Here is a 17,348-nt window from a genome sequence, read left to right as displayed (position 1 = left end):
GCTGAGTGTTGCTATATGTGCCGACAAAGGGGGAGGGATTTCGTACCGACGGCTGCCGGTGGGCCGTCTCCGGCCATCGGACGGTCGATCCGAGCCGTCCAAAAATTCTAAAAAAAAAAATCGAGGGGCCCGTTGCCGAAATCAACGGCATCCGAGGTGTGTAGGGTACTTGATCCGAGCATCCTTTTTTCGTGTATATACGTGCTCGGATCAAGCACCCTACACACCTCGGATGCCATTGGTTCCCGCGTAGGGCCCCTCGATTTTTTTTTTAGAATTTTTGGACAACTCTGATCGGCCGTCCGGTGGCCAGAGACGGCCCGCCGGTGACCGTCGGTACGAAATTCCTCCTCCAAGTCGGTACCTCTGTCATTTCTGTATCTTTTACAATGAGTCAAAAGATTTGCAATAAAATAGTTTCAAGTGTCCGATCAACTTTATATTTATTTTTTATTTGCAAATGCAATAAAATAGTTTCAAGTGTCCGATCAACTTTATATTTATTTTTTATTTTCTTTTTGCAAATGTTATATTCGACGATCCCCCTAATACGTACGGCTTACATCATCAAGAAAGGATATGGTTCTTTGGAGAACTGCCTCCTAGAGATGCACACGTTCACATACGTTGCATTTGTCCAACTGGAAGAGGTGCTGATGTTAAGTGGCCAAAATGTGTCATATCTATTTTTGGCCCTTTTTTAACCTTGTTACCAAATCAATTTATTTTTTTATTATTAATTCAAAAAGAATATTATCCTTTCGAAATTGCTATGGGTAACACTTTGTGTACAACACTCGTACACCACCTTGTGTGGAACCCATTTTAAAGTCCAACACAAATATTCCGAGCCTTTCAATTTGTTCAGAATATTTTTTGAAGAATCCTTGTAAAAACAGAGTTTCGTCATATATCGGTAAATGCTTAATCCAAATGTTATCTAACGTATGGATCAAGTACTTACTGATATCGGGCTAAATTGGTTTTTAAAAAGAACCCTGCAAAAAAAATCTGAACAAATTAAACAGCTCAAATCATTTGTGCATAACATCGAAATGATCCCACACAAGGTGGTGGCCAAGCGTTGTATCCATAGGAGGGCTCTTATCTTTTCATGGATATTGTTGTGGGGGTGGGGGGTAATGCATGGAAGGGACCACACGTGTTTGACGGGGTGAGCGACAGAAAATAGATGCAAGGTTGTGAACCAGCAGATGGAAGATAGGAAGCAGGAAAGGACCCCTTTTACGTGCTCCAATTCCAGCCATTTAAATTTTTTGGCATACCCTTTTTCTTCCCTATAGAAGAAAAGTTATGAGAATGCCCTCCTCTCTATGTGGGGGCCTTTCTTCTGCCTTCTGCCCTCTCTCTGCAATCTGTAAAGCAACAGAAGCCCCCACCCCCCTCACCTCTGAGTTTCACATCCATTGGAAATGAAAATTAAAAGTCTGGAATGATATACATATATATACTAATACATTTACACAAAATATGTCGATAGTCTCGTCGTTCGAGTTACAAGACTAGTGTACTTTCTCGTTTGATAAACGGATGGAAGGTTAAAATTGGATTGCTAAGATGATGGTATTAATAATACTTTTTTTGATTTCCAAAATTGATCCGGATTGGTAGTCTCATGGGATGAACATTCCGGCCCATAGGGAGTATTAGCAATACCTCTTGGGATTTGGTATTCGTAATCCAATTTCAACCTCTTCTCATTATCAATCTCTTCTCGTTATCAATTTCTTCTATCAATTCAATCACATCATCTAATCCTATCTCAAACAAACATGATATTAATAATCTCATCATCTAATCTCATCTCAAACAAACATACTCATTATCAATCCCTTCTCATTAACAATCCCGTCTTACTATCAATCTCAATCCTAATCTCATCTCCTTACAAATCTTATCCATCTATCACTATTATCAAACGGGGCGGGCATTACAAAGGGTATCAGAGACAACCCGGTTTCGAAAGGCAGCGTGATGAAGCATGGGAGAACAAAACCACTGTCAACGGTGAAAAAATCATGCTGTAATTCGTGAATGTTTTACTGTTCGTTCAAGTTTGTTGACAAATATGAATGATACTAGAGAGTTACATCTCCCCTACCACTTTGTTTCTATCTGGATTGACGGAACCAGAAAATTCAAGAATCAATGTCTTTTTGTTTCTTTATGGTAAAAAATTCATTTCCCTTGGGGGAAAAAGAAGAAGAAGAACAGACCGAGGTGCAAAACAGAAGGCAGAGACAGTGACGAAAATAGTGCACCATTTGTGAAATACTGTAGTTGCATCATCACTCCAAATCCTGGTCCTGCTCATTGAATGCGAAAACAGAGAATGGATGAAAGGGGAAATACAGAGTCATGAATACCCCTCTGTCAATTTGCTGTTCCAACTAGGAAGTGGGGCAAAAACAAAGGCAGATGCCATCAGTGAAGAGTAGAGTACTAATAGAATCAAGCTGAAACTCTTAATTCTCTACCTATCACCATGCATCAGAAATCTGCTTCGGAAACTCTCCCAAACACCACCATAAATCCTAAGCTTCATAATACTAATTCTTTTTCTTATGGAAATAGAATTTTCAATACTAGCCAAGCTTTTTCCGCATGAGTCATGCTTAGGTAGCTGATATCCCACACGTAAAAAAACTTAGCTAAATCCTTTACGACATAAATCAGATTATGAATATTCACAGAACACGATGCCCTTGCCCAAGCTCAATGGATGAAACAAATTCATGTATCCAACCATAATTAACTGGGACTTAAGGGTGGTGTACTACCACAAGACTTTGAAGTTTGAAACACTAACGATTCACGGCAAAACTCAAGTACCTTTCAAGAATAGATTGACAAATTCTATCCTTCACCTTTTCTTCCCACAAAGAATAATGCTTGATGTTTTCCCCCTTTCTCTCTCCAAGTGGTCAAGTGCAATTTATTTTGCACAAGAGAATTCGCGGTCTGTGCATGTATTGCATGCCTACGCACCATGCAGAAATTCTAATATTCTAAACCAAGTTTCTTAAAAGCAAAACAAACAAATATGTCATCTATGATAACACCACACACCAACTCAACATGACTATGCATATTTATGTCCTAATCTGGCAATACAAGTTCTTTTTTCCCTCTCGGATACGAGTAATTATTCAGTGGCCTTGGGGCACCGCCACGTGATGCCCCAATACCCTTAGTACTGGACCCCACGAAAATGTTTGGTGAAAAAAGTGTTAGACACCACGTGACAGTGTCCCAAGACCACCAAGTAATTTTTAATCAGATACTGTGTAAAAGTTCTTACAGTACTCAGAACAAGAACTGTACAAAAAAGCAGCCCTTTTAAAAACTATTCTCAGGTACTAATAGAAGCATTGTATGGGGACATTCAAGGCAGTCCAGACTCTCACAGATACTGATAAGTGCAATAGACAATGGAATTTATGCTAAGATTCAAATGCAAGCAAAGAAAAAGAGAGAATAATCGTTAAAGAGTAGCACGGTAGCACCCCAAAAATAAGAAGAGCTTTCCAAAATATCCAAATAGAATGAAAATAAGGACATGTCTCCATCAAGGTTTCAATCAGCACAATTTACCTAACTGTTTTCCACCAAGCACAATTAAAAACACCCACAAATCAAACTAGGTACAAAGTGAATGAGATTCCATAACCTCGCAACTGAACCCACTAATGGGCAATCAACATTACTAAAAGGAGGAATGGTATTATTCATTAGGAATAAATCCTGATTACCAACAACTTATCAAGCTGCGCGATCAAGAATCGACAGCTGATGCTTTGTCTAGTGGCATCTAGATGGTGATTAGTAATAATAAAGCAAACTTTATAGTTGGGTTTTGTTCGAGGACAAAGAAATTCTCCACTAAATGAACTCTCTCTTCCGTACAACATTTCATCACCCTCGATGCAACATCCATTGGAGTGACATATTTTGCTTAAAGAAATATGAGGCACGGGTGGAGGGCAATAAAAGCCAGGGTAGAGGTATGGATAAAATTGGTATGCAGCTAACAATAGATGCAACAAACACATTTCATGACCTTTAAACAGTCATTTTTCATCACAAGAAGCAGCAACGTTTCTCTATACTTAACTCAAACCTTTCTCTGCAACATGGACTAGAGCTTATTTGATATTCAAGTTTTTCCACTGCTACATCAATAACCAGTAGTGGAAAATACATAATGAATTGGCACTGCAAAATCAATAGAACAAAAGCCATTTACAGCACTTTTTGATACTTGTCTGTGTATCACTCTGTCAAAAAAGAAATGGAAAATGGAAAATCTTCATACAACAAATTACCTCAATGGCGGCCTCTGGATTTATCAGATCTGGATCGTGGGATAGCCAAAATGGCTATAAGCCCACTGACGAAGGCTGAAAGTGCAGCCACGGCTATAGCTGGTGAGTTACCACCGCCAAATAGCTGATCCCATGGTCCACTTCCAAGAGACACCACAATCTGTTGCAAGACAGCAAAACATCATCCTCGTAAATGGCTAAACATATGACACTCAATTATGTGTTAATATGCTATTAAAAAGCAGAGGAGACACATTAGGACCGGTGGAGGCAGCTGCCGTTTCAAAATATGTCACTTTCAGCCAAAGTTTTTGTTAACTGTTCTCATTTACCCCGACAAAGTAGCATACTTGGCCCTCTAAATTATTTTTAGCCTTGAACCTTTGTTCACGCTTTCAAGTATGTCCTTGGCACCTTGCAACTTTCATTACAGTTAACATGAAATATAAATGTCGGGGCTTTTTCTTTTTCTTTTTTTCCTCCCAATCTTTCATTAACTCTAGAAGCGATTAAAAATTTGCTATTTCAAATATAACAAATCTTGACCATCTACACCTTGCTCTACAAAAACACATACAATTAATTTTTCAAAAAAAAATTCATGAAGAAAAACTTCCAAAGATAATGAAATTTTATTGAGGTTGTGTTTCATTAACTCTACTGAAGTAAATTCCTGACTCCGCCCTCCTATTAAAGGCTTGTCCTCCGAGAAATCTTTATTACCCAATGTGCTTTTAAACCCTTGCAAACATTGCAGTTATTTAACTTAATTAGTAAAAAGGTTAGACACCAAGCAGCAAAAACATAAAATGCTAAAATATTGAAATTGTGAAGAAAAAAAAAATGGTGACAATTCTCATAATCAAGAAGACACTAGATGTTGTACAACTTCGGTCAACTGAATTGCATGCTTCTTGTGAATCCACAATATGGTGAAATAACAAAAATATGTTGTTCTAAGCATGATGTTATGGTTGGCTCAATGTGCTTTTTGGCAGTTGTCGAAAAGAGACCAATTATTTACAATTATTCATTCTTCTTTTTTTGAACAGAAAAAAAAAATTCATTAATCTTCAAATTGTTACAAGACTAATAGGAGCAAGGAAACAAACATCATGTTCAAAGAACAATCATCTGCCCAATTCGAGACTCAAACTTACGATTGGCAAGAAACCAATCAAGGACACCCATTTGGGACGAAGCCCACCTGAAGAGGCCGAAGCCCAAACACCCTATACAATTATTCATTTCTTGATTCACAATTTTTCCCTGAATACATAGTTGACAACAACGAATATTGCAATGACTAACCCATGGTGCATTAATTGGCGCATAAGGTAATCCATGACACGCATTCAAAATTGTTTATTCATCCACGATATTAATACGAAAAGAACTAATTACTAGTCTTTAAAAGCATGGGAGGAACGTCAAAATTTAGAGAAACTAGGATTGGCAAGACTCGATTCCACAAGAAGACAAAATATATCAGTTGATAAAGTTGACACATTGGCTGTCAAGATACTTCTAACCACTTGTGTAGAGAACTCCTAGTTATGGCATAGAGAACTCCCCACCCCAATCTTAAATGAATAAGATTGATCCAAATTACCTATTTTTAAAAAGGTTAGTGAACATATAGAGGAAAATGGACAAAAAAGGTACAAGATACAAGAGTACCACCAAACGAAAGTACATTAAAAAATTTGGGATATAAAGAAAGAGATAAACAGGTCCTTCATTGCATAAGATGGATCAAAGTTTTGAAGGAAGATGCTAAAATTGCACAAGAAGAGGCTTTATAGTTCTTTAACAAAGAAGAGGTAGAGGCATTCCAAGATAGCTGCCAATAGTAAAGTAATATCCTAAGGTATTTCTCTAATGGAAAAAGGAAAAATCAACGGGAAGCCACATTAAGTACACTAAGTTTTTAGTGGATATCTATAACCAGTGATAACCAATGCATGTGGCCCACATGTATCTTAGTTAGCAGTCCCTTTCGAATTTATAACTCTAAATTACACTTCAAAAAATATATATATATATATATATAGAATATATCTAATGAGGGATCCCGCACGGGCTTACCGTGCGGGACTCCTCTTTCCCGATCGAATTGCGATGATCTGAACCGCTCAATGTGTTCAAAATGTGATTTTAAGGGTACCCGCAAGAAATCAGCAAAAAAAATGATCGGGAAGGGCTTGATCCGAGCAGTTTTTTACTGAACCGTTCAATAAAAAACTGTTCGGATCAAGCCCTTCCCGATCATTTTTTTTGCTGATTTCTCGCGAGTACCCTTAAAATCGCGTTCTGATCACTTTGAGCGAATCGGATCGTCGCAATTCAATCAGGAAAGGGGAGTCCCGCACGGTAAGCCCGTGCGGGATCCCTTAGGAGATCCGGACTAATATACAGAATATATCTAGATATATCTGCCTAAACAATAGACGGAATAAATGTTGTACCGAATGAATTGCAATTCTTGTTCTTTTACCTTACATTAGATAATAATGTTCATTTAACACATTTAACAAAAAATGACAAAAGAGAGGCACCCTTTGGAAGCCAGATGTGGAATGGAACTAAAAGACAAGTTATATTCCCTCCGTAGACCATTCCGTTCTCAGTCCCTTCTGCGAATTCCGACTTTTTAAGAAAACAAATTACAAAAGCATTCAAACAAAAATTGAGAGGAACTAATGACCTACCATGTCCTCTCTATTCTAACTTCAGAATCCAATTATAGCTATTAGTAAGGCATAGTTTTGGAAAACGCGTTCTACAATTTGGCTTCAAAACACAAAAGGGACAAACAAATTGGGATATCCCAAAATGGAAAGATGGGTCAACAATATCGGACAGATGGAGAAGATAAGAATGTTGGAAGATGGTAAGCAATTGAAGACATAGGACCAATGGAGGTGGAGAGAATAAGAACTTGAGAGAGAGAGAGAGAGAGCTGGATGACGACGACAATGGAGACAATCTTTTGAAGGTGCATGACCTTTTTTTTCGAGCGATTGGACTGGGAGTGCCTCACTTTGGTTTGAGGTGCTTTCCCTATATGGCCCAAAGAAGCAGCAGTAGAGGCCCGGCCGAAGTTGGCAAAACATTCCAAAAAGCCCATGTTCGATAGGAAACACTCTAACAAGCAAGACACATGGCATCGGACAAATACCATCGTTTGACCCTGCTGAAGAAGCAATTCTGCCACTTCCAAGAACCTTTGTTTGGGGGATAAATTTTTTTTGGAAACTTCTTTTTCAGCATTTTTTGGCACGTTTCTACAAGTCCCTAGGGTTAAGATTTGAGTGTAATTTAGATTCTCCACATATGTAATTTTCCGCTTGTTACAGATTAGCACAATTTCATTCTGCTGATTCCTATTTATGTTATTGTATTTTGCAAATAGGAGTTATTAGCCTTAGGAGTTAGGGCTACCCAGTTTTTTGTATATGTATTGATCAATACTCGTTCTTCGAGAGATTTTCTCTAAATCTTATTTGTGTTTTAGATTGCCCTTGCTACACGATCTTCTTTTTGATGTGCTTTCCTTTATTAATATCCCCTCCGTCCCATTTTGTTTACTCCCTACCAACAATCATGCCATTTTGACCTGAAAAAATAACGTGTTTTTGAAAATAAGTTTTCAAAATTTTTTGCACCGTCCGAAAGTACTCATTGAGATTTTTTGGAACGGTGTAAATAGATTCAAAAAATTATTTCGGAAAGTAGTCTATTTTTTGGGGTCATTATCACATGGTTTCTCGTAGAGAGCAAATAAAATGGAACAGAGGAGAGTATCATAATTGAAAAACCCCATAAAAGACAAACACTTGTTTCAGGTGAATGGGACTTCAAGTACTGTGTTTTAGACTCATGAAAAAATCAAATTACATCTCCGTGGGAGGCACTGAAGTATAAGTACCATATTGAACAGGGTTCTAAATAGCAGTATCGGTGCTACAGCCAATTATCGGCTGATATGGGACCACATGTGTAACACAGAGGTCTAAAATCCTGTTACGTAAGGGAGCAAAATAGCTGTATTTGCAACCTTGATATTGAATATCATCCATTTAGCAGGGATACAGGAATTTCTAAAAAATGGAGACATTGCCCGGAATAAATAAAAATTACTTAATTTATGCACATGGAAAGATAGTTATATGTAGAAACATGAAGCATCAATATATAATATATACATCATATCGCACTTTTAACCCAAAATATATGAAGTACTACACATTTACAACACCCCCCCAAAGAAAAATAATAATAATAATAATTAATAATTAATAATTAATAATAGTAATAAAATCAATCAATCAAATAATAATAACAAATTGCATATTTAACCCCTGTTGTGCCCCTCCCATGTCCCTGTTTCCCCCCGTGTCCCCACGCTGGCCTTTAGGAGTGTCGGTTCTTCATATTGTATCATTAATGAGTTACATATTACTAAATTCTTAGGCAAATGGTTGTAGTTAAGATTATCAGCTTGTGGAGGATTTAGTTGTGCATAGAAATAAAAAGAGAGGAACAACTGATCATTATTCCTGAATCCCGAAATTAAAATGTTAGTTGGAATTATACCTGTGGGATCACAATTGCCAGATTCAGAACACCCATTGATAAGCCTGCAAAAGATTAAACAATCAGCGTACACTCTCTAACCACCATATCTGCAAACACTAGAGGAAACATCCAACGATAACCCACCTTGCCCAAGTCCTAAGGACTCAATACGTGAAGATATCAAGGCATATGGAACACTATAAGTGATCTGCAAAGAAGTTTTCAGATAACACAAATGAGATGGTCAAATCGCATTCTATGGCAATGCCGTCAAAAGAAATATTTGGCTTAAAATCAGTTTGCCAACCCCATTATGACTTTGGTCTTGTATTAGAAAGTGAAACCATTTGAGAACCTTGCAATTGTTTGAAGTTGATATCTAGACTCGTATATTTGTCAATGTCAAGTTGGAAATTCAAGCAACAATTTATAGTTGGCATGAATTAAACTAACAAATTACACACTATTCATCGTCCTAGTTTTAAACCAAAATCCAAGTTGGTCATGTGATAATTTTGTTATCGCACCATATCTTGTTCTCAGCATGCACAAGCTGCTATAATGTTTGCATTGCAGATAACATGAGAAACGGCAATTCCTTTTCATACTTTGTTTCCTTGAAAGCCATAGAGCAAACTAAAAGATGACCTAAAATCATCTCAAGGAGAACAGAACGACTTACTGCCAAAGGAATCCCAAGAATAGTAAAAACTACAAGTGCGGCAGCTACAACGCCATTTGGAGGTAGATCGTCACCTACTTTGTCCACATGGCTCGCAATGTAAGCAATTACGAGCATCGCAACAAAGCATAGAGACATTAAGATATTTGAAATACCCCACACAACGCCAGCCCCTAACTTCCGGCAGAGAACCTCCATGAGCAATGAAGTTATTCCGAGAAACACAGAATTCAACATCAGACCCAATGCACCCATTCTGACTCCCACATTGTAATTCTCCCCTTCGTTTGGCTCACCACCATAGATTTCTCGACCCATCCAATCAGTATCATATAAAATAAATGGAAACCAGCCAATCCAAGTCAAACCAGTAACAAGAAGGATAACCCAAACAGGCCCCGAGAGATATTTAAAGATTCCAAACAGTTCCCAGAAGAAAGCTTCTTCAGCCTGGCTTGACTGTTCAGGCATGTGTTCATGTAAGTGGGAGGTCCCATGATTCACAGGCATCTCATCGCCAGCTGTGATGCTGAAACACGTAGTTATAACGATGAAAGCAACGTCAAGATAGAAAGCAGACTTGAGATTGGCGCAGTCGGCATTGCATGCAGAGGTGACTGTGAATGGCAAAATCTTGTACCACCCACTGTATGATCCAGTAGCAAAGCCAAGTATGTTACCAACAGCCATACACAATGAGAAATAAGCATTTGCCACTCGAGTCCTGCGGTGATCGCCGCCTAAATGAAAGAAAGGTACAAGATTAAAAACACCAGTTTTTGGTAGTTTTGGTATACCTGTAATTATACGGAGCATGTGCATAAGCTGTGCAAAAGAGTAGGGCTGGTGCTTTTCTCAAAACGGAAACCACAAAAACTGCATGACGTAGTTAACATTCTCTAAAAAAGAGATCCATTCTAGGTGCACCATTCTCATCTTCTGAGGAACATTAGATAATAGAGCCTTTCCTATACTCAATGAATACCATTCCATGGTTTCCACAAAGAGAAGGATAAAATGAGGCTTTATAGTATTAGTCTTCTTTTACATCACTGAAAGGCATGCTTTAGTTTTGCTCAACAGAAGACAGTTGTCTGGGGCATTGATCTTGCAGCAAAACTTGTCCAACATCAATTAGAGACCACAACTAAGTAATCGGGTTTAATGAAACGCGGTTATGAACAAGCCCGGGCAAAGAACAAAAATTCGTAACCATTCATGGGAATGGCAAAGAGCACACTAACAAGAAACAGCAAACTGCGGATTCTGAATTGACCATGCTGTATACCATGTTTTATTGATCTTCAGCTTATTGAATATATTCTTTAAAAGTTTAGGATGCTAATGATTAGTTTGACATTACTTTTCATCTCTGGTGTAGATATTTTGGGGCATCTTTCAGGCATGGTAGCCACAGGTATAGTGAGGGCCAATAGGCCTTATTATGGGTCCCAACAGTTTCTGGATCCATGTTTTGATGAAATCTAGAACCATCTTACTAGCCAAAGGCCCAAAGTGGCCCCGAACATATCAAGTCAAGTCCATGCCATCGATCTTTTGTTAGAACTTAAGCTGGCTGGCCCTTGATGCCTTGTTCATTTCCTTTTTTCAAAAAAAAAATTTCAACTAAAAAAATACTCATTACCTCTACTTTCTATCATTACTCTCCGCTCATTACTCCTATCTCCAATCATTATTCTCATTTCTCTCTCTCTCTCCACTCATTACCCCTATTCCCAATCATTACTCTCATCTCTTTCTCCACTCATAACCCCAAAAAATTTCTCAAAAACTTATCCAAACACAGCATAAGTAACAAAATAAATGCTAATCTATAGATGGCCCGCAGCTGAAAAAATGTGAAGATGTGTATAGGTCATCACATGGGATCTGAGAATCACCTAGAATAGAACACTAACCATCCATTTTGAAAACCCTCAAGTGGACTAATTCACTTGAACGATTCCTAACTTCACACGTTAATAGCATAATATAACAACACATACACATACATAATTAGTAATATGTACATACAGGTATGTTAGTTAAAAATTCCAAGTCCTTCCCTCGTTCGCCCTTTTTTTGCTTTTGTGGTAATTGTATGTTCTCTATTGTTCCTCAATGGACTCCTCATCTGTCACATATGAAAAGGAAAATGAGCAAAGGACCTCTTTACGTCCACAATCTTACCATCGTAACTCAATTAATAAAGGACTTCTTTAGAAGGCCCACTTCACTATAGGTTGAGGTAGACTTCTATGCAAGTATGGAAAATACGAAAGAGAGAGTGAAGCATTGCAGATGACAGGATAAGCACTACGGTGGCACTAGTAGGAGAGAAAGTTTAGCAATCGGGTCTAGCAAAATGAATCACTTTTCTTTTCTACCCACAGTCGACAATGATTCAGTGTCTAGGCTGAAGAGGAAAAAGAAAATAACTCACTATACATTCTGTGCAATGAACATACATTGTCAAGGTAATGAAGCTGGTTGCCACCCTGTCTAACACTCCACTAATGCCACAAGTCTTGTGGAGCCAAAATTCCCAAATTGATCATGACATTATCCAACATTAAGTAGTAGCGGAAGAAGCATGCCAGATTGCTTTCTGCCTCTCTATTAATCCGAAATCAATTGTCTTCCATGAATAGAAGTAAGCGTGTGTGTCCCCTTCACCCTTGAGAAGGCAATAAGCACCTTGATGAACAGTAGCCAAAAAAGTCACATGAAAGAAAACACTAACTCCATAAGGTCCATAACTACTGCTCCAATCTAGGCCGCTGTCACAACATCAGAATGCCTTAGGACATATATGACTATAAAAAAGACCCTATAAGATAGAGAACCATAGAGTTTCATCAAATGGGTAAAAGATTGTGTTGCCGCAGGTGAAGACAATAAGTGTGCAGATGGAAATACATTCAATCGTATCCTCAAGACACTGAGCTCTGAGCACATCTCCACCGGCATGACAAGAGAGCCTCTCAGTAAATAGTTAGTCTTTGCATGCTTGGACTTGACAATGCGCCTTATATGGTAGCCCCCAGTTGGCATGGCTCGACCTCAAAGGACAGCTACCAAGAAGTGACGTATGGTGTTGCTCCACATATCACCACTAACCAGACATCACATGTGGATGGATGTTGAGGCCTTGAGGCAATTGCATGCATGGCATCTGGACCAATGTACCTCTAGGTTCAAGCTTAACCTTGGATTGTCCTGTATTGGTTCTTCCACACAAAACCCTAGTCTGTTGTGCTGGTCTATGAAGCACGGATACTCTATTTTGGCCTCCGTATCACGTATCGTATCCGTGTTGGATACCAATACTCTCGGATATGCTCCGGAGACGTATCCGATACGTTTTTTTAAAGTATCCTACTTTTAGATTTATGTTTTGGTATCCCAATACTTATTCGGATACGCGCGGATCTGTGTTGGATACGCTTGGATACATTTTGGACACACACGAGGGAAATATGTTACTGCTTAAAATATATGGGTTAAAATTGCAATTAGGACTATATTTTTCTTTTTCACCCACCAATCGACACTAGAAACACAACGACGATATCCTCTCTCTCTCTCTCTCCCCAACCCCCCCCCCCGCTGTCTCTCTCTTTTTGTGTGTGTGTGTATATGTGTGTGTGTGTATCAGTCAGTCTCCAATGAGGGGGATGATCCGAGCCGCTAAATATGTTCAGAATGTGATTTTAAGGGTACCTGTGAGAAATCGGCAAAAAAAATAACCGGGAAGGGCTTGATTTGAGTAGTTTTTGTTTGAACCATTCGATAAAAAACAAACAAAAACTGCTCGGATGAAGCTCTTCCCGATCTTTTTTTTTTTTTGATTTCTCGCCGGCACCCTTAAAATCACGTTTTGAATACATTGAGCGGCTCGGATCATCAAAATTCAATCGGGAAAAGGAGGTCTGCATTTTATTAAAATGAGGTGGTCCTAATGGGAGACAGATAATATATATATATATATATATATGAAATGGTAAACTTGTGTAATGGAAAACTTTAATCATTAATGGAATTTTAAGAATTAAAAATTATATATATAGTACATTTTTTATTCACTTTTATATTCAGCGTATCCCCCAACGTATCGTATCCTTCTTTTTTGAAAAATCAAGTATCCGTATCGTATTGAATCCGTACCATATTGTATCCGTATATGTGCACCTTAGGTGCTGGGATACTCTAATTTGACTTATAATTTATTTTCTATAATCGCAATCTACATATCATATTTAGTGTTCAACATTGCAAATTCATAACTTCAAATAGAAGGAGACAATCCATCTCTCATAAATTAGAACAAACAATTTTTATTTTTTCTAAACGGCAAAGAACTAATATTTCATTACTTATCATAAAATATTACAAGACAAGAAAATAGAACAAACAACCCAAACAAATCATCAGTGGTAGTTGGCAAGGAGCCAAACCACTAAGACCGCCAAAATTTCACCCCTACGTCTTCTTACACCAATCAAGCTCTACAAGCCGAATAGTAAGTTCCTCATGCTAATACCTCCACACCTTCTCTCATGAATTAGAACAAGCATAGGTTCATAGCTCACTGCAATCTACATACTCTATGATTAAAAAAAAAACCTGTTACTTGGAATAGGCTATAAATGTCAACCCAATCTTTTAAAAATGTCAAACAATCCAATCAAACTCAATCCATCTTCAGACCAAAGTATTTACATCGGGCGATTAAACAGATCAACTTCGCTTTATCGAAACCCCTATCCTTGGCCAAGTCAAAGCAAGCTGATACAAACTCAAAAGTTGATCAATCTTATGAAAACTGAGCTGCATAAAAAACCTAGATAAACAAAAATGAAACCCTATGCAACTAAAATTTGAGCAACTCGTAAGTATTTAAAAGCTCCATTTCCCATACTCAAAATTGAGACATCAGGACCTCTCGTTCTCTCAAACCGCGAACAACTTCTCGGATTTGTGGGTAAAAGCATCAATACAAACCAATCTACTACCAAATAGAAGGCTGTTAAAACAACACTGGCAAGGTTCCCCCACTCTTAGACCTAAGTTCGGTCAAATAACCCATTAATTCAACCATTTCTAAGTATAAACTAGTCAATTAGTTGGATTGATCCCTCAAAATTCCCAGAGGTGCAGGTAAGCTCGCCCGGACACCTCAATTATCAAACCAAACCGAGCTTTATGTCCCAATCACTTGGGGTCGGCTACACGAATCCTCTAACGGGCTTTTTTACGTGCTAGCTATCAGCTACCTGACGCACTACCCTCCTCCTTTATCCGGGCTTGGGACCGGCTGGGAAAGAAAGATAAGGCTCTAAGAACCAGGCGGAGTTGGACACCTCAATTATCACAAATTTAAAAAAAAATAAAAAAAACCATATAAATACGAACAGAGGTGTTTGATGTTTGTTTTACCAGTGAGATCGCCAAGCAGGGCTCTACAAGGCCCCTGCGTCGTATTGTTAGCAACATCCAGCAACCAAAACCCTACCACGAAAGCAGCAATAGCTCCCACCTTGGACTCACCCCTATCGCCGAACAGCCACCCGATGTCGGCCGAGTGGCCGACGATGAGGACGGAGACCACGATCAGGGTCGCCCCCGCGACTATGAACGGCCTGCGGCGGCCGAACCGGCTGGTGCACCGGTCGCTCATGTGGCCCACCAGCGGCTGGACGAAGAAGCCCGAGAGCGGGCCGCATAGCCAGATCACGCTCGCAAAGGCGTGGGGGATGCCCAGCTCCTGGACGTAGGGGGTTAGTAAAGACAGCTGTAGGGCCCACCCGAACTGAATGCCGCACGCCACCGAGGCGACCCGCATGAGCTTGCGGAGAGGGGTTTTGGGCCTGGCCGGGGCCGGTTCTTGGGCCGCCGGTCGAGTGCGTGATCGGCGGCGATCGGTTTCCGGCGCCTTCATTCTCCGGTCCCTCTCCCCCTCTCTCCCTCTCTCTCTCACTGGCGCGAGGAAGTGATTTTCTCTCTCTAAAAGTGGGTGGGGATATTTTAGCCGATATTTTGTGTTGTGTGAGTGTAACGGATTCTGTTGGGTTTGGCCTTTTGGGAAGAGTAGTTCAGGTATCGGAGGGAGGGAGGGGAATCAGGGGATAAAATGCCCTTTATATATGGAGCTGAGATTACGTGTATGGGAAATGAAGGGTCGGATCCTGTCGAGTTTCTACCCAACCAACCAGTTTCGTCCTGTTTTTTAGTTGAGATTGTTTAAAACACTTTTGGACAGCCGAACAAATATAGACGATCCGGATGAAAAAAAATGGACGAAACTGGTCAAGGAAAACTCGACCAAATTCAACCCGGAAATGAAGGAGAAGAACTAAAAGCTCCTGTCTAGTTGGCTTATGATCCAGTACGGTTCAATTAAAATGTTTATAGGTTCATAATAGTAATCAAACCGATCATTTTAAGGTTCATAATGGTAATCAAACAGATCGGCTTATAGGAAATAAGTTGTTTCCGTATTAAGGAAAACAAAAATAGCATCATTGAGCATTACTAGCCCCATAAACAAAGTGCAATAGATAGATTAATTAAAGCAAAATGGACCATCCGAGTTTCAAATCATATTTCGGTGGTTGAAACTATAGCTCTTTTATCAAGACAATTTTGGTTCTAATAAGAGCATCCACAATGGGAATAATCAAAATCGATAATCAAAATGTGTCACGTCAGCATTTGATTATTCATTTAGTTCATAATCAAACCTAACAAACTTGATCTCCACATTGGTTATTTTTGTATCCCTATAAAAAAAAACCCCCACAATACGCAATGCATCTATGTCCAATTGCAAACGAGTTCCAATCGCGCACCCGACCACACCAAATTATTCGTCTCGATGAGACGATTCTAATGTGAGGTGTTTTTTAATTTTTTAGTTTTAAATTTAGTTATTGGGTTTGGTTATTGAGTTTTGGTTATTGATAAAAGTTGTTAAATTTGGTTATTCAAAGGTCAAAATTTGATGAGTTGCTAAGAGGTTGCTAAGTTTGATTATTACAATGTGAGCACTTTTTTGAGCAAACATTACTAACTTTAACAACCTTTTAATTTTGATTATTACATTGTGAATGCTCTAAGTCGTTTAATTTAACGAGTTCTATGAAATGAACGTTTCCTTTATTGTATAGACCCAAATTGGATGACAACAGGAAAGTTGTGGGATTGATTAAAGTTGCAATAATGGTAAAACACTTTTAGTGGAGTACAATTTATGATAGTTTTACACTGTGTCATGGACATTTCTGGGGCCCCAAATCAACAACCGGTCGACCCCAAGTTGGAATGGGGGATGGTGCTTCTAAGCGCACGCCAAATTTGTCTTGGTACACCGAAAGCTTAATTGTGACACCAAATAAGAGAGCAAGCATAACAATCTAATCATACTTTCAAGTAAAATCCCACACATTTTCTCCTCTCTTATTCTCCTCCCTCTGTGTAGAGGAGCCTGTTGGCTACTAGATGCAATTGCCTCAATTTTTAGCTTGTTTTTGTTTTTTAAATTAAATTCTAAAACGAAAAACACTCATAACCTAAAACTCTTTTGCATAGATTTGTGGACAATTTTTTTTAGAGCCCGCCTTTACATCTTACACAAATGATCCAATTCGTTCATTAATTTTATAGTACTCTCCCCGTCCCATTTTTCGCTGTTCATTCTCGAATTGTGTGTTATTTTTTAATTGTTTATATCTTTCAAT

The 17,348-nt window shown here is 38.8% G+C and overlaps 1 protein-coding gene across 3 annotated transcripts; it reads right to left on the bottom strand.

Annotated features, from left to right (window-relative positions):
• Nucleotides 1-1,779: 1,779 nt before the first annotated feature.
• Nucleotides 1,780-15,718, bottom strand: LOC131329150 (sucrose transport protein SUC4). 3 transcript variants are annotated; one of them, XM_058362224.1, is made up of 6 exons: nt 15,049-15,714; nt 9,610-10,349; nt 9,072-9,135; nt 8,946-8,989; nt 4,347-4,506; nt 1,780-2,411 (listed from the first exon to the last, which is right to left on the bottom strand). In XM_058362224.1, the coding sequence occupies exons 1-5, from the start codon at nt 15,548-15,550 to the stop codon at nt 4,348-4,350; spliced, it is 1,509 nt and encodes a 502-aa protein (XP_058218207.1). In that variant the 5' UTR covers nt 15,551-15,714; the 3' UTR covers nt 1,780-2,411; nt 4,347. The 3 variants fall into 3 exon arrangements, with proteins under 3 accessions (XP_058218207.1, XP_058218206.1, XP_058218205.1); XM_058362223.1 differs by having other exon boundaries at nt 1,780-2,327; XM_058362222.1 differs by lacking the exon at nt 1,780-2,411 and adding an exon at nt 3,724-4,236 and having other exon boundaries at nt 15,049-15,718.
• Between the last annotated feature and the right edge of the window lie 1,630 nt (nt 15,719-17,348).

Source organism: Rhododendron vialii, chromosome 6a (genome assembly GCF_030253575.1).
Source record: "Rhododendron vialii isolate Sample 1 chromosome 6a, ASM3025357v1".
NCBI classification, from domain to species: Eukaryota; Viridiplantae; Streptophyta; class Magnoliopsida; order Ericales; family Ericaceae; genus Rhododendron; species Rhododendron vialii.
This window is presented reverse-complemented; position numbering and strand designations above follow the sequence as displayed.

Excerpts from the sequence above, each read along its gene's own strand:
- LOC131329150 (XM_058362222.1), bottom strand. The coding sequence starts at position 15,550 with ATGAAGGCGCCGGAAACCGATCGCCGCCGATCACGCACTCGACCGGCG. Across the intron at positions 9,136-9,609 it reads TTCTTGGGATTCCTTTGGCA|ATCACTTATAGTGTTCCATA; the intron begins GTAAGTCGTTCT and ends ACTTCTTTGCAG. Across the intron at positions 8,990-9,071 it reads GTCCTTAGGACTTGGGCAAG|GCTTATCAATGGGTGTTCTG; the intron begins GTGGGTTATCGT and ends AATCTTTTGCAG.